The 19,902-nt window shown below is 48.0% G+C and overlaps 1 protein-coding gene across 3 annotated transcripts in view; it reads left to right on the top strand.

Moving 5' to 3' along the window:
- The window catches only part of LOC119395948 (glutamate receptor ionotropic, kainate 2), a 410,534-nt gene that overhangs the window by 105,545 nt on the left and 285,087 nt on the right, over positions 1-19,902 (top strand). For all 3 annotated transcript variants that reach the window (XM_049416822.1, XM_049416823.1, XM_037662976.2), the window contains exon 2: positions 4,377-4,535. In XM_049416822.1, the coding sequence (XP_049272779.1) occupies positions 4,377-4,535 (159 nt within the window). The remainder of the gene's footprint in view (positions 1-4,376; positions 4,536-19,902) is intronic.

The following is a 19,902-nucleotide window of genomic DNA, read 5'->3' on the forward strand; positions in this document are numbered from 1 at the left end:
CTTACGGGCCACACAGCGCAGGACGACGACGTGATAAATTGGAGGCGGAAGGAAACTGCATCCACAGATGCCGCCATGTTTACTTTTCCATCGCTGCCGTCTGCTCGCTTTTACTCGCGTGCGCGCAGACGCTATGGGAACGCCGAGCAGACGACGCTACTCGGATGTAGACACATTGAGCAGCGCTGCCAATGGCCACGGCAGGGGGATGGCTATGGGGACGGCCACGGTGCGGTGGCGCCATCTAAATTTGATAGAACAAACCAGCTGCGGAAAATCGTCTATGAAAAAAGGCGCCTCGCAGCAGAGTCTGGTCACGAAACCCGGCAAGTCGTCTCAAATACACGAGTGGATAGCTTATTCTTTACGTTCGGTGTGTAGTGCTTATCCGTTACATTGTCAAACTGTGAAGAAGTGCAAAGACCTCTTTCACCTGGCTGCGAGAAGTAACGCCACAGTGGCAGTCCCCTAGTTTTACGCTGTACAGTGAAAGGAAAAGTGGAAACTGCGGTTTTCTTGCGTACACCGCAAAGGAAACAGATAAGAACTACACACCAAACGCAATGAATAAGCGGTTCTATTGGGTATTTGCGACGACGTGAAGTTTTTCCTGACCAGCTTCTACTGCGACGCGGCTTTTTTTTCAAAGTTCGTCACGTGAGTTTCCATTCTGATGTAATACAGCTGCCGGATTTTCTACACACCCGGGGCGCTCAGTTTCGATGTCGCCGAGATCGGGGCCTTGAATTTCGGTGATTAATATATCAAATTATGTGTTTTTTTTTACTTCTAAGAAAATGGGCATGTCCTCAGTTATGAAGTCCTAAAACATTTCCATATAAACATCTGCCGTGAAGTCAATAAATAAAAGAATTATTACGAGTTTTTGTTAATTACTCATTTGAATGTAACTTTAGGTGTGGTAACGTTTTTCTGCGTTGACGTAGAGTTGTTTTTACGAAGACGACATTGGCCTGGCTGTCCCAGTACTTCTATAGAAAATCTGTTTTGTCAAAAAAAGAAAAATACCCAGTATAATAGTGATGCTGACTACCGTCCCCAGGATTAGTTGTAGTTAACATAGGTATCCATGAAAGTTACCGGGAAAACGGCGCCGCGGTAGGTCAAGGGTTAGGGTGCCTTGATGCCCGCGCGCTCCGCTGAGGGTGAGGACAGGCGCGTCGTCTGCTACGACGGCCGCCATTGCGAATCCCGCCGCAGCTCGGCAGCATGCGAAACGCGCTACACAAAGCGCTTGCGGTGCGCGGATACGTCCGGAAATAAGTGCACGCTAGTGAGCTTTCCCTTTTTCTTTCCTTTTTTGAAGCTTCGGCAGCTTTTATTGCTGTTGTTGCCTAAATGTTTATTAAGGAAGCATGTAATTCATGTAAGCTGACGGCCTGTGCACGTGTTATGCGCTAGAGGTAGACGTTGACTCTGTGATGTTGAAAACGAATCCTCTTCCTTATCCTGGAAACGACAAACTCTAGAGCCTTACTTAATTTTCTCGCAAGCTCTGCATTCCAAATTTGTATTTGTATACATATCAGCAGCAGCAGTACGTGTATCTGAACACACACAATTTAGTGTTGCGAACTATCTAAGCGCGATTAAGGTGGCTCATTTTGCCATGTTTGCGAACAATTTACTCGTTTATTATAAATGGCATCATAGATATTGTACACAGAATAAAGGGCCGAGTGTCAGTATGATGGGAATATCCTGCTAAAATGAAACGAAAGCTTCTTGATCATTATTATTGCTGACATTTCTTGCTCACAATCTGTAGCCGCTACTGTATCGGCACTCGAGTTGCACCTTGAGTCCTTATCAAAACGATGAATACGTTGTTGAGTAGTATGACGCAAAACTTTGCATGCGCGCAGTATCAGAGCGTTTTTCCTTCTTGTATCTGCACTTTCTTTTTCTGTATCTGCAGGTTTTCTCGCATGCCCAATTGCATGCACATATTATTGAGTGTTTCCGATACTGTTTTACACTTTGTGCGGCAGATGCACGGCGTCGTTTATTTGTCTCTTTTAATAATAATAATAATAATATATGGGGTTTTACTTGCCAGAACCCTGACATGATTATGAGGCACGCCGTAGTTGCAGGGCTCCATGAGTTTTGACCATCTGGTGTTCTTTAACCTGCACTGACTTCGCATAGTACACGGGCCTCTAGCATTTTGCCTCGACCTAAATGCGACCGCCGCGGCCGGGATCGAACCCGTGACTTTTGGGTCAGCAGCCGAGCTCCGTCACCACTATACCACCGTGGCGGACGTATTTTCTGACTTACATGCCTCATCAAACGCGAAATTTGGCCGTCGGCGTCCCGCGTCTGCGGCATCAGCGTACCACGACGTCGGGGACGAGGGATACGAGAAATAACCGTCACGTGTTGGCGTCATCATGACTTCACAAATTTTGGCGTGACGTCATATGATGCCGTTATCACATGACATCGTAGCTTGGTGAAAAGTGGGCAGATCACGGAGGCAGTGCAAAACCAGGTGAGGTGCCTCCGATATTGGAGGCAATGCGAAACCGCGCTTTGTGCACAAAAAACCGAGAAGAAGAAGATGGTTTTCGCTTTCGAGCCGTCTTAAGCGAACGCATAAGGCAGCCTGTGAGTTTTTATTATTGCGATAGCAATTATATGGACAGTCTCGGCTGGAAAATGTCCGTCCCCGTCGCCGTCAGTCACCGTATATGTATAAGTATGTATATATATATAGAAAAGTCACAAAGAAAAATAATTCAGAAATTCTTTCCGACGCGCGGATTCGAACGGGCGACCTCTCGCTTTGAAGCCCGCCGCGTTAGACGTTAGGCCACGACAGCACCGTCTTTCGGCCTGCTAACGGCGAGCTATTTATATACACCATGTAATTCAGCATGCTTTCTTAGTAGCCACATAGATGGCGCGACGTGCGCGCGTGTGGCGCGCTTTAAAGATCGTCGCCCCGCTCCTGCGAACGCCGTTGCTCTTCGCTCAACAGGGCATGGTCGCTTTCGTGCGCTTATCTCGAGGAAAGAAGGGGCAGCCGATGGGGTGCTGAGAAGGGGCGGCCGGTGGGGACCGTAGGAGAGGAGAAAGAGGGGGAAGCGTAGGAGAGGAGAGGGCGATACATATCACGTACTGTCGCAGCGCATTGTCTTTAGGGAGCATTCGTGTGTGCACGCCCCCTCCGTTTTTAAGACTGGTTACACACTACTACGACGGGGACGAACGGGTGCCGCTATAAGGAGCTTCGCCCCTAAAAACATTTAACTCCACACATACATACATGGGCATCAGACCAGCACAGAAGGCGTACTTGAAACACGGAAAGTAATATAAAAAATAAGAACCCGATGTGGTTTTCGTTATGGTGCTTGACTGGTGACCCGAAGGTTGCGGGATGGAATCCCGGCCGCAGCGGCCCCATTTCGTTGGAGGTGAAATGACAGAGGTCCGCGTACTTAGATTTAGGTGCACGTTAAAGAACAACAGATCGTAAAAATTTCGGGAGCCTTCCACTATATACGGCGCCTCTCATAATCATATCGGGGTTATTGGGACGTAAATTCTCACAAATAATTAGTATTAGGAAAGAAAGAAGGATCTGATCTGCAGACAAACACGCATAATATATTCCATGATACATTTCAAATTACAAAAATAGCGAAAGCAAAAATCAAAGGCAGATACAGGACCAATCAAGTGCAGTAAAGAATGTTTGCGAAGAAAAATGCAGGATTCATGCACACGTGAACCAAAGCATTTTAAGCATGTAGCTGATATCAGTGTGTCCATTTATTACGCAAGGTTAACACCGGCAGAAGTTATCCTTGCATGTGCATTCGAAATACCGGCCGGAAACTTACGCTGCAAGTGCATAATGTGTTCTTCGGATGCCGCTTGTCACGTTTGATTTTTACTGTTCAAAGAAACCTCGTATCTTCTAAAACGATACAGCTCCCAGCGTTTCTGGAATGATTGGTGCACTGCGGCACGCAACACCCGGCCATGGTGACGGTAGCGAGCGCATAAAACTGGAGGGAAACGAGCACCGACCGAAAAACAGCACGCGCGCCACGCACAAGTGACCGGGCGGGGGATTCAAAATGGCGGCCACGCTGCCGCCAAGGCCGCGGAGGCGGCACCTGCCCTTTCAAAAGCTGACACCACTCTAAGCGGGGGCGCGCGCATCGAGGCACTCTATCAAGGGTAAGATCACCCCACGCGAAACGCGAGGGCGGGGGTTCGCTTCCCACCTGCGGTGGCGAATTGTTTTTTCGCCAGCTATTGCATCTTTTCTTAAGCGCCTTCTTGTTTTTCGTTATCGCTCTGTAATGGCTAGAAACCCCGCATCGACCTGTTCGCAGGAGGCCTCTTCGACACGGCGCCCTCAGAGGACGACGAGCGGGCTTTCACGTACGCCGTGGAACGCGTCAACCTCAACAACGACGTGCTGCCCAGAACTACGCTGCTTCCCCTACTGGAAACGCTCAAGCCGCGAGACAGCTTCCATGCATCGAAAGCCGGTAAGCAGCCACACTGCCTACATAATGAATTAAGGACGTAACTTCTGAGGGCTCTTTTCTTTTGTTTCACACAGCCTTAATGAAAACCTGCAGACAAAGAGGAAAAGGGAGGTATAGGGGAGGTTAATTGTACAGTTTCAAGTGTATTGTATTAATTGCAATATAGATGTAAAAGAAAGCAAAGTGAACGAAAAGGCGACTTGCCGCAGGCAGGGACTGAACTTGAAACCTTAGAATCCGAAGGAATCATTTGCGACATCAAACGAAGCTGTCAAACAAATCTTTACTAGAGCCAACGTTTTTGACAACGGGGCCAGTCGTTGCGTTCTCGAGGAATGAAACCTCACGTCTGTTCCGTTGGGCGTAGTTGCATACCTTGTGCGATCACGCTTGACCACTCCGAACATGAAGTTTTCTCTCCAAGTGGTCGCATTTGTAGAGAAGGGGATGGTCAGCAGTTGGATTGGCGCGAAGGTATACTACCCAATTTGCAAACGTCGCTTGGCTGTTTCAACGACAGCAGAAAAGCAAAGGCTACTCGTAGTACTAGTATTAGCCGTGTGTTACGTATAGACGAGGGGCTAAAAGGAGAAAAAAGACTACACATTTATACGTCTTCACACAATCGCAACCTAATTTCAATTGAGAAGTTCTAATCGAAGAGTTTCAATAAGATTTCTTTAGCGTGTAAATGAAATCCTATACGTCAAATCAGTATGCTTCAGTATGAATGGAGGGTTTGAAACTTTACCTGCGTGTAAAGCTTTCACTCTTTTACAGAGAAGCTCCATATGCCTAGGCGAAACCAAAATTAGCCCGTCCTATGTGCGCAAAAATCTTAGCGCGTATGTGTATAGAAATTGGCCAAACGCGACCACCCACCACTTGTCCACTAAAATTAACAAGGGAACACATGGAGCGCAAAACGCCAATTAAGATTTCTGGAAAGACGGTACAAATAATTGAAAGACTTTATTGAACCATTGTAATTGACCCAGTTATAAACACCACGGTCGCAGGTTTCAGCTTCGCTCGTTAATGATATGTACGAGAAGCTTGGGCCGCGATTCTTCAGACATCTTTCCAAAAGGCTGTAGTTTGTGCAAATAAATTTGGACTTTGCCATAACGTTAATGATGTTTCACCCACTAACGCGCTGCCTTCCTACCCTCCCCAACTTTCCTCTCCGCAATTTTCGATAAAATTGATCTCGGTTCAGTTCACATTCTTTATAGGGGCAGTGGGATAATTTATGCTTTGTACGTAAAACACGCATATCGCTCGCAGCTCTGCTACATACGTAATATATTCCTGACGCTGTAATTAGTTCATGCGCTTCGAACTGCGCTTGCATATTATGTAGTGCCTGTTTCTATTCGTAAACTAATAAAAGCCCTTGTTCAACCTTCTTTCTGTCGTCCCTCTTATAGTATCTGGCCTACAGTTCATCATTAATATAAGTCGCCTTGGTTTGCTCACCCATGAAACGACGGAAAACAACTACGAAACTTGTATAGGGATTTAAGAGGAGAAACGAAAAGACGATGGCTTAGTTAATATTGTAGTGGATCATACCAACGAAGTGACTGGGTAGTGGATCATACCAACGAAGTGACTGGCGCGTGAAGGGGAGTCTAGTGAAAGAGAACAAAAAGGATGGAGTTGTGTTGGATCGTGTTTGTCTGAGTTGCTCTCGTACGTTACATTTGGTGGCAGCGGTGACAACGGTAACCCATGCTTACACGGAGCAAGGCTTCTGCGGCGACAGCAATAGTCGGTGGTCCAGCGATGAACTCTATGGAGGACGATACGTCGTCGCCTGCGGTCCCGAATGCGGAGGGAAGCTTGGCAGAGGCCGCGGGAGCCCCAGTCTCTTCAAACATCCCGCCACCCGCACCCTGTCAGCCTCTTCCGTCGGGGTTTGATGTCCAGGGCGCACCAACTCACCCTCCACAGTCAAGCACCGGGCCCAGTCTACCTATGGCAGATTGCCTACAAACCCTGGCTTCACAAGGTGAGGCCGACAGAAGAGCCCTCATGCAAGATTTCGAGACTCGCTTTGCTACTCGCCTGCTATCTCTTGAGACCGCGCTTGCCCAGCGTACCTCCACGGCAGATGACGTCGTTGCAGACCTGGCTTCACGGGTCTCTGTCATCGAGGCACAGTCTAACCGTCAGCAACGCGTGTCTACATCGGTCGAACAAAACAACATCGGTCGAGCTCAGTCTCGGTTTTTTGGAGCACACCTTCCACCACCTACCTTTGATGGTACCACATCGTGGGCAGTATTTCTGGTGCAGGTCGAGTCTGTTGCTACCCTAAACGGCTGGACAGTTCAAGACAAAGCCCAGGTGCTCGTTCTGCAACTCCGTGACGCCGCGGCTGAATACCTCGAGTACATCCCCCAAGGCATCCGCTCGAACTATGAAGCACTGGTGTCGGCGATCGAAAGCCGATTTGGTGACCGTCACCTTCTTCAGCTCTACCTCACACAACTGAAACACGTCCGGCAGGGTCGGCGAGACCTTCAAGAACTCGCCGCTCACGTCGATAGCTTGTCCCGGAAGGCCTTGTCGGGTTGCCCTCCCACAACCATGGACCTTATTGCTGCTAATGCCTTTGTTGACGCCATCAGTAACAGAAACGTCCAGCGCTTCGTCCGCCTCGCTCGTCCGATCGACCTACCATCAGCTCTAGCCGTCGCTCTTGAGGCAGAGATACAAGAACGCTCGCAAGCAGCTGAAGGTCCGTACCGGAGGCCAACCTACGTGGACGTGCCCTCCGGGGCCCTAAATTCTCCTGCTCAGCTACACGAGCCTACAGCGATGTTTCGCTGCTACCACTGCAACGACGTTGGGCATTTTGCTCGTAACTGCCCTGGAAGGTCCGAGTCGCTGCCAAACCCCGTTGCTCGTGCAAAGTTGAAACTACAATGCGGGCCGCCGAGGGCAGGGCCCCGCATGATGACTGAAGCTTCTCTCCTTTCACTTGGCCCCTTCACCGAGATGCCAACTCTGCCGGTGAAGCTAGGTGATCCGCCGCAGCGTGTTGAAGCACTTGTGGACACAGGGGCTGCCTTCAGTTTTCTCACGTCGAGTTTCTTGTTTGGAAGATTTTCTGTGAACCCTGCACAGGTCGATCGACCCCATCTCGTCCTGGCTGACGGAGCTGCTCTCCTAGCCTAGGCGAAGTCTGCTTGAATGTGTGTGCGCTTGGGAAGAAAGCGAGACATCGGTTCCTTGTCGTCCCAAACCTGTGTGTGCCAGTGATCTTAGGCTGTGATTGGTGTGCAGCGTTTGGCGTTCGTTTGCAGTTTAGCGGCACTGATTGCACCATTGACCTGATATCTACCACGTCGACACCACCGCCAGCAACTCTTGAAGCCTCCAATAAAGCTTGTCCTTGGCAGTCGTATTTCCCGTTACATCAAGTCATTTACAGCACTGTTCACAAAGTCTGTTCCGTGCTCGCTGCCAACTACCGCATGATGAAAAGTCTGGTTACTAAATTTTCTTCGCAATTCGGCATTCCAAACACGAGGACCTGTATGGCCGTTGGTGCAAACAGAAGTGAACGACCCGAAGTTGGAAAATCATCACCTCTTTTGCATCCTGTGATTACGGCAACTTCAGTTACCATAGCCTTGTCGTCTGCTGCGTGGGTGCCCCTTTACAGCCACGCGAAGTCTTTTGCCGACACGGACATTCTTGTAGAAAGCACCGTTTGCTCCCGGCCTGGAGGTGAATTCGCAATGCCGTGGGCCCTTCATCACTGTTCCGGCAATACCTTTGCAGCGCTTGTCTTCAATCTGTCCGACAGTAACCTGCGCGTGCCGTCAGACACCGTTCTCGGTACCTGTACCTACCTTGAAGCCCCGTCTGTCGTGGCAGTAGTGCAGCCCGGAGCACCTTCCCCACCAGCTACTTCGCCCTTAGACTGGAATGAATTCAACTTTGGTCCCAACTTAACTCCGTCACAGAAATCAGAGATTCAAGCACTTCTACGAAAATTCCGTAACTACTTGGCCATGTCACCCAGTGAGCTCGGCCACACTCCCCTGGTGCAGCACAGAATCGATACCGGCTCTGAAATTCCTATTCGACATCACCCGCGGTGAGTCTCTGCGCCTGAACGCGCAGAAATCGCTAAGCAAGTGGATGACATGCTTAAACGGGGTATCATAACGCGCTCGTCCAGTCTCTGGTCGTCCCGCGTAGTACTCGTCAGAAAGAAAGACGGCACGATTCGTTTCTGTGTGGATTATCGACGACTAAACAGTGTCACCAAACCGGACGTGTATCCACTGCCTCGTCTTGATGATGCCCTTGACCGCCTTCATGGTGCCAGTTTTTTCACTACGCTGGATCTTCTTTCTGGCTATTGGCAAGTGGAACTAGACCCAAATGACGCTGAGAAGACCGCCTTTACAACTCCCGACGGACTATACCAGTTTAACCGCCTGCCATTTGGCCTCTCCAACGCTCCCGCTACATTTCAGCGATTAATGGACCGGGTTCTTGGGCATCTGAAGTGGTCGATGGCTTTGGTTTACTTAGACGACATCATCGTTTATGCTCCTACGTTTCCCGAACACCTCAGGCGCTTAGAAATGGTCCTGCGTGCTCTACAAGACGCTCGTCTTTGCATTAAGCCTTCAAAGTGCTTCTTCGGCTTCTCGGAAGTTACTTACTTGGGACACGTAGTCAGCGCCAACGGCATCAGCCCTGATCCGACCAAGCTCCAAGCCATCGCCTGTATTCCGCCTCCCACCATGGCTAAGCAGCTTAAAAGTTTCCTAGGCTTTGCTTCATATTTCCGGCGCTTTGTCCCTGACTTCGCTTCCCGCGCAGCACCTCTCAACGAATTGTTGAAGAAAGAAGTTCGCTGGAAATGGGGTCCCGATCAAGAAGCTGCCTTCCGCGACCTCCAGACTGCCCTTCAGGCACCACCGACACTCGCGCACTATGATGAGAATGCGCCGACTATTCTACACACGGACGCATGCGGGCTTGGCCTCGGAGCTGTTCTCTTGCAACTTAACGAGGACGGCCAGGAGAGGCCGGTCGCTTATGCTAGCCACCGGCTCAGTGAACCAGAGAGCCGATACCACGCCTCCGAACTTGAGTGCCTGGCGGTAGTTTGGGCAGTCGAAAAATTTCGCCCGTACGTTTATGGTAAAACCTTCACGGTCGTTACCGACAACGTCGCCCTTCGCTGGCTTCAAACAAAAAAAGACCTCAACGCTAAGTTAGCTAGGTGGGCTCTAAAGCTGCAAGATTATACCTTTTCCGTTGTCCATCGGAGTGGCGCTCGACATCAGGATGCTGACTACCTTTCTCGCCACCTGACAGCTCTCAACAGCACCTCGCCAGTCACCGCAGTGCTTGATTTACGCGCCACACAGCCACAAGACGCAGAAATCCTCGATATAATCCAGCGGTTGTCCGGGGAAGTACGCACTCCCAAGCGTCGTCGTGAAAGTCTCGCTGCGTCTTATGTCGTCCGAGATGGAATCATTTTTCACCGAAATCATCGGGATGGGTCGTGTGTGCCTGTCGTGCCTGCAGCCATGCGACAATCGATGCTGTTCATGTGCCATGACACCCCGACTGCCGGTCACCTCGGGCTTCACAAGACGCTGGCACGCATCATAGAGAGGTTTTGGTGGCGGCGCATGCAGACTGACGTCTCCCGCTACGTTTTGTCGTGCACGGTCTGTCAGGCACGGAAGGCCGTCACAAAATCCGCCACCGGTCCCCATGTAACCTATTCATCCTCCGGAAACGCCTTTTGAGATAGTGGGACTTGACCACATGGGCCCGTTTCCACGTACGTCGCGCGACAACAGGTTCCTCATCGTTGCCACGGACTATCTCACGAAGTGGACCGAAATCAGGGCCGTCCCTAACTCTTCGGCGCAGCACGTCCTCACGTTCATAAACGAGTGCATCGTTTTTCGACACGGTACACCACGCTTGCTCATCACCGACCGCGGCACGGCCTTCACGTCGCGTGCATTCAGAAACCTATTGAATAACCATGGAATTCAACATGCAGCGGCCACCCCTCAGCACCCACAAACAAACGGTCTGGTGGAACGTACAAACCGTACCATAAAGGACATACTGTCGTCGTACGTGAGTCCTAGTCATGACAACTGGGACGAATACGTTGCCGCAGCTGTCTTCGCCCTCAATACGTCACAGCAGGAAATCACACGGGAGTCACCGTTCAAACTTGTTTATGGAAGGACGCCAAGGCTTCCGCAAGAGAGGTTCTTTGGTTTGAACAAAACGGCGCACCACCGTCCTGACGACACCAGTACTGCGGAGCTCCTTCGGAAGGCTCGCTTTAGAGCGCACCTGGCCATAGCGGATCACCAGGCGAAATTCCGCTCGCCTTCCCTTGAGAATGACACCCCTTTCAAACCGGGAGACCTAGTGCTGGTTAGACGCACCCAGCGTGCTCGACAGCGCTACCAGAAGTTTATTCCCCGGTTTTCGGGTCCATTTCGGGTGGTGAAAGCCCTAGGCGCTGTTACGTTCCGCTTGGAAGTTATTCCAGATCTGGGCACCAAAAGACGAAACCGTGTTTTTCCCGTCCATGCAAGACAGTTGAAACTTTATGTGCCGCGTGATTTTTGTATTCCCGCCTCTTCGTCTTCAAGCTCCGACTCTGGGGGAGAGGGGGTGGCGAATGTAGTGGATCATACCAACGAAGTGACTGGGTAGTGGATCATACCAACGAAGTGACTGGCGCGTGAAGGGGAGTCTAGTGAAAGAGAACAAAAAGGATGGAGTTGTGTTGGATCGTGTTTGTCTGAGTTGCTCTCGTACGTTACAATATATAAAGGGTAGTATTTACTCAAAGGACGCTACACTATGACTACATATTCCACTTATCAAGAGCCTACTTACATCACGTGTATGCTTATTGTACAGCAATCCCGGGCCGTCAGAAGCATTACTAAAATTTGCACGCAAATTTCCGAAATGCATATTTTGTAAAACCTGTTTTTATTATAGCACCCCTGTTGAGAAGCTTCGTTCATACCACAGCGTGGTCATACACCGCTCTGATTGAAATGAACAATGAGTATCGACTTAAATCTGCGTAATTTTCTTTCTTTCTTCCTTTCTTTCTTTCTTTCTTTCTTTCCTTCTTTCTTTCCTTCTTTCTTTCTTTCTTTCTTTCTTTCTTCCTTTCTTTCTTTCTTTCTTTCTTTCTTTCTTTCTTTCTTTCTTTCTTATTAGGAAAGGTGGGAGACGGAGGGCCTGAGGAACAACGTCAAATGTTGTTGGTCTTAACTGCAATGTTTTAATGTTATGAGTTGATATTTTAGCAGAAAATGGAAACTATGTGCTTACTTTATCAGGGAATAGACCAGGAGTACTCTTGCAAACAATTTCACACTCGACAAGGAATGAATGCCGAGGAATTAATGTCCTTCGTGAAGCAAAAAGAGGTTACGTCTGTATTAAAAAGCAGCTAGCTCACGATTTTGCTGCACTGCTAACAAACAAAGTACTAGACAGACCGCTAGCTTTGGGAATCTAACGCAGATATCAGATTTAAAAAAAAAATATTCGTACTTGTGATTCTCAGTTTGAACGAGTTAACTTCTGCAGGAACCACGTGCTCCCATTCTTCCCGTTCTTCCCATTTAACGCGATAACGCTAAAAAGCTCGTTTCACAAAAATCAGGTGCCGGTGTCGGCGTCGGTGTCGGCGCCGTTGGTTGCGAGTAAAAAAATGGCGTTATCCATGAGAGCCAACTCTATACATAATAAAAATCATTCTCGGCACAAGTGGGATTCGAACCCAGGCCTTCTGCGTGGATGACAGGTGTTCTACCACAGAACCACGCTACTGCTTGAAACTGCTTCGGGATAAAACCGCATACAGGCGTCGTGAAGTGCGAGGAGTGCCGTGAACACATGCAATGTAGCTTGGCAGAAGCGTATAGTCGTACCAGCCGTCGCATCACGTGAACTGCGCAAGGAGTCGGTTGTTTAAATGCCTACCGATCACGAAGCGCTCACGCGTAAACGGTCATCAGCGACAGCATCAACAAAGTGTCAGATGTGCGTATTGCCTTACGGATGCGTAGTCGATACTTCGCTGATTAGAAGTATGATGAATTACGGCGTAGTGGGCTCCTTATGGTGTGCGCGGTAGCCCCAACTGCACTTCAAACGGCCGACGTTGCGCACACAGACGTTCCTTTCCTCACGGCAAGGTGTAGGTGTCTACTTAGAAGTGAAGCCTGGCAAATGAATTAGACGACTATATGCGAACGGGAACGGGATATCCTATCACGTTCTACTCTCTAAGGCGAAGCTCAAAGCATCTTCTATCATTTTCACTCCAGATTTCAGTAGAACCGCGTGAAGTAATATCCCCTACAACGCACAAACCGCTTCTTTAGTCAAAGCACCTCTGATCATTAATCACAGCTCAGGTTTCTGCCTGAAATGCCATGAATTTGCATTCTTGCTACATTTTTCGTGTATAGTGACCTATAACGACTAATTTCATCGGAGAAACGCAGTGCTTGCGACCTCTGAGACAGTAATGAAAGTAGAAAGAAATGACTGCGTTCTAAGGTTAACATTATGCACTTTTTGGAACCTTGAAGTATGCGAGGAATCAAGGTACTCCATACTATTAAAATCATTCTTCGAAGGGCTGAATATCAGTTCAAGTCTTCTCAGAAGCACTTGAACCCTGAGGAATTCTAGAAGACACCACACCATATGTAGACAACACCATATACATACATACGCCATATATGTTCCCATATGGAACACCGGTGTCTGCATTACTATTGGTCTTTTTTTATTGCACATGCGCTTTGTAATGATGCGTGTACGTTATGTTACTCATTTTCGTTTCCTTGTTTTATTTTTTTGTATAGGCTTTCTCCTAGTTTGTCATAATGTTATTGTACTCTTGCATTTTCTTCTAATGCAGTTGCTTTGTGTGACGAATGTACAGCGTAGGTGCTGGAGACCTAGTCAGGTGACTCTTAACGTCGCCTTAATTTAGTCTCTTGCACGACGACGATCATGTATTGTCAAACAAATAAATAAATAAAGAAATTTCAACCGAAAAAGTTATAGAAGCTCTCTTTGTTATTATTTCGGGGTTTTTAGAAACGTGAAACGTGCAGGTATTTTTCCCGATAGCCGGAAAAGTCAGTGCAACGTCAGCGACAAAGACATTTCTCGTTCAGTTCTAAGCGATGCATCCGAATCGACAAAGCGGGTTTTAAATTTCTGTACTTTTCCTGGAAATCTGAAGAAATATTTCAGAGGCAGCCTAACAAGGGCAGACATTCGATATTTCTAAGATCCTTTCTTCGCATACTCATGAAATAGAATGTGTGCTTTGGTAACCAGAACCTCGCTGAGTTGTGTCAGCGTATTCCCAACTCAGAACTCCCATGTAGACTGAGCAACAACATGCTGCATATTGAAAGTTCTGTTTGTTTTATGATCTGCGCATATTTTAGACAGATTCGAATGGCTCAACTTCCTGTTTGACGGGTCGCTTGACTAAGGGTTACTCGAAAGTACAGTGGAGAAAGAGTGTATATGTTGGTCCCAAAATATGTTGGACAAAAAAGAAAAACACTGAGGCAAAAAAGTAAGATAGAAGAACCTAGCGAAAAAAAAAATACATTGCCAGTAGTATTTTCTTTGCGCGGCTTTACTGCTTTGTACTTGAAATCTACAGTCGGATACAACTTAAGAAGAGAAGAGAGGCCCCGCCCAGACGACCGAAGCGCGGCAGCCGATTGCCTCCGCGACTAAAGAAATAGTCCCGCTCGTGCACGCGCCGATGTTCTCCGAAGGCGGAGCCACCGGCCGTCCCGCTCATGACGTCAGCCCCGAGTGCGCGCCCATTGGTGCAGGCTTGTGTTCATCCGCCTTTGAGGAGGAAATGCCGCTCACTTCTAAAGTTGTATCCGACTATAGAACTACTATTCACATGGCATATTGGCAATAGATTTGCTAGAAATAAAGAAACGATTGCAGTAATGTTTTGTTTAGCTATGACGGCGTTACAGGGTTTAACTAAATGTATGCCATTGCAGTCAACGTGAGAGCTGTAGGAAGTGCGGGGCAGTGATTCGCCTGCCCTTCGGCGATGCTGGCGTTCACGGGCAAGCACGCGCTGGCGTTCCAAACGTGTAGTCTGCCCGGCGTTCATTGAGGAAAGGAAACCTTCATTTGTGATGCAGTGGTGCCCTCTCCCTACTTCTTTCCCGCTCCTCACATCACTCTTTCTCATTCTCAGTTCCGTTTCCCACCCCTTTGCTCTACTCTACTATACACAGCTATGATATGCATTACCCTCCCCCTCCTCCTTTCTCACTTCCTGACCCTCAAGTTTCTTGTCCTCACCAGCACTTCCTTTTTCCACCCTTCCAATACTATACCATGAGTTTTACCCTCCCCTCTTTTCCCTCCTCATCCTCACACCACTCCTCCTCTCCCTCACTTTCCCTTTCCCACCCCCTTGCAATACTACACTATACATTCATGATACACTATACACTATGTGTACATGGCTATGCTATACATGGTTGTGCCTGCGTGACGCCATAGACGACTATGCTATGGTTTACCCTTTCCCTTCCTCCTTTACATTCTCCTCACCCTCACTTCCCTTTCCCACCCTCTTGCTATACATGGCTATGCTATGCATGGTTTATCCTGCGTGACGCCAAGCGGCGACATAGAATAGCGGCATACGATGACAGCATACTTCCCTTCCTTCTCCCGATCCCTTGCTCCTTTCCCTCCTCCGTCACCCCCACATCGCTGCTTACTCAGCCTCACTTCCCTTTCCCACCCTATTGCTACACATCGGTATGCTACAGATAGGTATGATATACATGGTTTGGCTGCGTTATGCCAAGCGACATGAGACGTCGACGACGGCATACCACAGCATTCGAGAGCCCGAGTCCTTATATTGCGCCGTACTTAACACTATCGATAGCGCTATTGATAGTAAGTTTTATAGTACTATCGATAGTATAAAATAAACCGCGCGAACTAATTCCAGCGTAAACTTGGCTCCCCGAGTTTGTGGTTAATGGTGGAACAAGAATAGCACGCTCAAGGGAAAGAAAGTTGACATCCTTGTGTTTCTTCACCAGAATGCTCGGCTGACACATGATAATTAATTTGAACACTTCATATGTAGCTGAAAGGAAACAGTTACATATGCCAGAACTGCGTGGCTTTAAACTTATATTGCATTTTGTGATTTCAAAATCAAAATATTGTCACGGGTTTGTGACGTCGACAAAGGCAGCAGTCGGCGTGTCCAAGATGAAACTATTTATTTGGCCGAACTTGTGGCCGGGAAACGGAAAGTCAAACTACAGCAATGCACACTGTACACTGATAGCGGCGAACAGAGCGTCGGCCGTCGATAATCCGATGATCGCTGGGACGCGCCGTCTTTCATACATCATGCATTGAACTTTCCAGCCTTATCACTGGTGGTCGCGCAAGCTCTGGAATAATCTTGACTATTCGCGTCATGTGCGCAATCTTAACAAAATGATCTACTACAATCTGGAATGTTCCCAAACATTCTGGCGCGGCTTGCGCAGGGCAGTAGTAACACGTGAAAGGGGGCGGTAACATGAAACATAGAAAGAAAGGAGCGCGTGTGGTTATATGAAGTAATAATTGTTGGTGTTTTAAGTCCCAACATAAAATTATCAAGAACTAAACTTGTTAATTGAAAGATGTAAAGGTTACTTTTGAAATGAATTTTTTGATGAACATATTTGGCATTTTCGCTGCGGAAATAATGTTTCTTTTTCGCCAAAATCACGTGATATTCACCGTGATGAAATGAGGGTTGCTCATAATAGTCTATAGCAAATGTTTTCACGATACAGCCGGTCAGCACCAGCATAATTACTCACAGCACTAACGATAGTATTCTCGGTAGTAATATTACCGATGGTACTATCGATTGCACTATGAGCAAGACTATCGACAGTTTCTTTAAGCTATCTATAGTTTAAAAAAAAACTATCGATGCTATCGATAGTCAATTTAGTGATAGTTTTGCATCAATAACACACAGACACACAAAATATACGGATTCTACATTACTCTACGTGTGTTTCATCCGTTTTCTTTTTCTTGTTTTTTTTTTTGCGCCGTGCCCCCAATGAATTCATACCAACTGGCCCGGTTAACTACGTTCTCACATATAGCCCATAGATTTTCGTGAGAATCGCGTGTAATATGTATGATATGGAATTAGATGCTCAACTTATCAATGGGAATTTGTCGCAGCCAGCGACTACGTTCAAAATACAATTGTGTGGTGAAAGGAACGCAGCTGCAGTGTTGCGTATCAGAAAGAGCATTGCGCACGGGCAGTGAGGTAATTTTGACTGTGTCGAGTTGTTTAGCGTTAACGTAAAGCATGGTACTTAAGTGTTTGCAGCATCGAAGTGCAGTCCTCGCTCTCGGGCACGTAATGCGCGACCACGTGATTAGCAATAAAACGCCTTAGCTACCGCACCATATTGCCAGTATGGGCGCAGATCTCGAGATGCTAACAGGTGACACCGTAGGCCGCCAAAGAAATGAAGCTCACTCAGACTCACTCAAGAAATATATTTAGCTCTGAGGGCTCACCCGGACTCATACCCACCAAGATTTTCCTCAACCGGACTCGCTCGGATTCAGACTCGCTAAACTTTTTCTCAACCGGACCCACTCGGACTAAAGCTCACCAACATATTACTCAGCCCGACTCACTCGGACTCACACTCACGGCTTTACCTGAGCCTGAGTGAGTCCACTCACGAGTCCGTTAGAGTAAAATTAGCTTTTTGAATCATGGTGTCAATGCTCTTTAACGCCAATTTATCACGTTATTGGTGCTCTACGATACGCCTATTGAGCTTGTACCTTCAAAAACGAGTTATCAGTGACTTCGGTCCAGTAAGCACATTTCTATGAAATATGCGACTCAGACGAGATATTTTTATCAAGAAGTACCCGTGAAAGAGCCTGCGGGTAGATGTCATGGCAACACCCCCCCCTCCCATCCCTACCCTCTCTGACTCAGGCTTCTGATCAATAAATGTGGTGGTGGCGCATGAACACTAGTGCATTGAGATATCTGCGAATAGACTTGAGCGTGAACGTAAGCTGATATTAGGCTGATCGTAATGCTAATGATGAGTAGATAGGACCATACTCGTATGTCGGCAATAAAGGCAGACGCAACATCTATATAGACACAACAAACTCACAGGGTCCCTTATGCATTCACCTAAGACGACTGCAAGGCGACAGCCATCTTGTTTTCCTTCCCAGTCGATGTATTGTTCCTGCCCCGATACCCTCCCAAAGCTTCTGCGCCTAACGTGGTTTTCCACCGCCTCCATGATCTGAGGCACCTCACCTGGTTTTGCACTGCCTCCGTGATCGGCACACCGTTGACCAAGCTACGATGTCATGCGATGACGCCATCATGTGATGTCACGTCACGTGACGTCATGGTGACATCATAATGATACAAGAAGCTTCGGCGATCTATGTGGTCATGGTGACGTCATCTCGTGACGTCATCGTGCGATAATGACTTTTTGCATCACTTGTGTTGACGCTTCCGACGCGGGGCGCCTGCCAATTTTCGCGTCTGATGAGGCTTTTAATGCTTTCGTCTTAATATAGGCTTCTCTATTAACCTTAGCTTCCTAAAGTAAAGGGTTACGCGCCATTGTGATGAACGCGTCGCGCGAATCTAAATGACAATAGTTCTGCACTGATCAGCGACGAAAGAGCGGCCATGTCAGCACAAACACGTGCGGAATGCGGCGCGGCGTAAAGCGGGTGTGGGTGGGAAAAAGAAATTCCGCGAGTCTCGCTAAAGTTCTGGGTGTGCGCAGCGAATTCCTCGCGGCGCTATTCATGCCTTGACTGCGGGGCGATTCCGAAATACCGGTTTCAGTGACAATACGAACAAAACTGTTCACGCCATTCAATGTGGGTGTGAACTTAATCGAACGAGGAGCCTGATACCCGGATTTTGTACGTTTAGAACATCGGCGCACTGGAGAGACGAAATACCATGGCGAGTTAACAACGAAAACGGTTGTTGTTCGATCACATGTTATTTCAGTCGCTCTAATGCCTGCGAAGAGTACGGAAGGATGGTAGTGCTGGCACATCAGTGCTCCAGATGCTGGCACGAACTTCGCTATGCCACTTCATCTCAATCCGTAGACGTATATATGGATCGGGCTTCAAACTTATCGATTGTGGGCGTGATCTGGGGTGGGTCTTCTGGGCAACGAATTACAGCGCATGTTTGCAGGCATATGCGTGTCCGCACGAATAACCTAAATGAAACGGCGGCTGCGGGCCGTCGCAAGTTGCGGCGTTGTAGTATTTGACGACACGCGGTAATTTGCATGTAATTAGCGAAAATTATACAGTTACCACTAACGCTATCAACGCGTTCATCGGAGCTGCGAAAGTGAGGTGAACTTTTTGTAAAGGTCACCTTAGCATTTTCGATATGTAAACAATGTGTGTACGCGAATGACTGCAGCGTGGTGAATTCTGGCTCGTCGAGCGCTGGGAGAGAAACACTAGAAGGCTGAAGCGTCCGAGTGGGCACAGATGTCAAGGTGACTTCACTTGCTTATGTCATTGAATAGCAAGCATTCAGAGCTCGGTACCTCCGTCGGACAACACATGGCTCAGTAGAGCATATGTAACGAAGCAGCGCCGTCTGCCTGCCGCTTCATGATATGAGCAGTAAAGTCAATTGTAAGGGTCGTCCACACGTGCTACGAGTTCCGTTATAGCCTTCAGCATCAAAAGAGCTCGCACGGTAGCACGCGCGTTTCAAAGACCTCTGGAAGGCGGCATATCCATGTCAGTCTTTCTACTGGTGCTGAAAGTCCACTCACCACCATTCTCGATAATGGGCGAATTCTCTCGACAAGGCTTTGGCTGCAAGCGTAAAGGGTTACTGTGTCAAGAGAATTAATCGGCTCTTCAGTACTGTAGATGAAAGACATATTCATTATCGTATACCGTGTATTTCGCAACCTCCGCAATGCGCGCTTGTGGAAGATTTCAACGCGTGTGGGATGGAAACTTTTCCGGGCAAGCGCAGAACGTTATTTCGTCGTTTATTTCGCAAGAGCCACATGTTCGTGCTTGAAAGATATCTGAAAAGGCAAAATGTAAGTATTTACAGGCAAGCCAGTTTAATGCATTCATGTTGACATACACTGGCAGCAACATAAGCAAAAAGACATAATAAAAAATTAGCGCAACTTGCACTAAGTCGTGAAAGGCT

The sequence above is a fragment of the Rhipicephalus sanguineus genome, chromosome 6, assembly GCF_013339695.2.
Source record: "Rhipicephalus sanguineus isolate Rsan-2018 chromosome 6, BIME_Rsan_1.4, whole genome shotgun sequence".
Classification (NCBI taxonomy): Eukaryota; Metazoa; Arthropoda; class Arachnida; order Ixodida; family Ixodidae; genus Rhipicephalus; species Rhipicephalus sanguineus.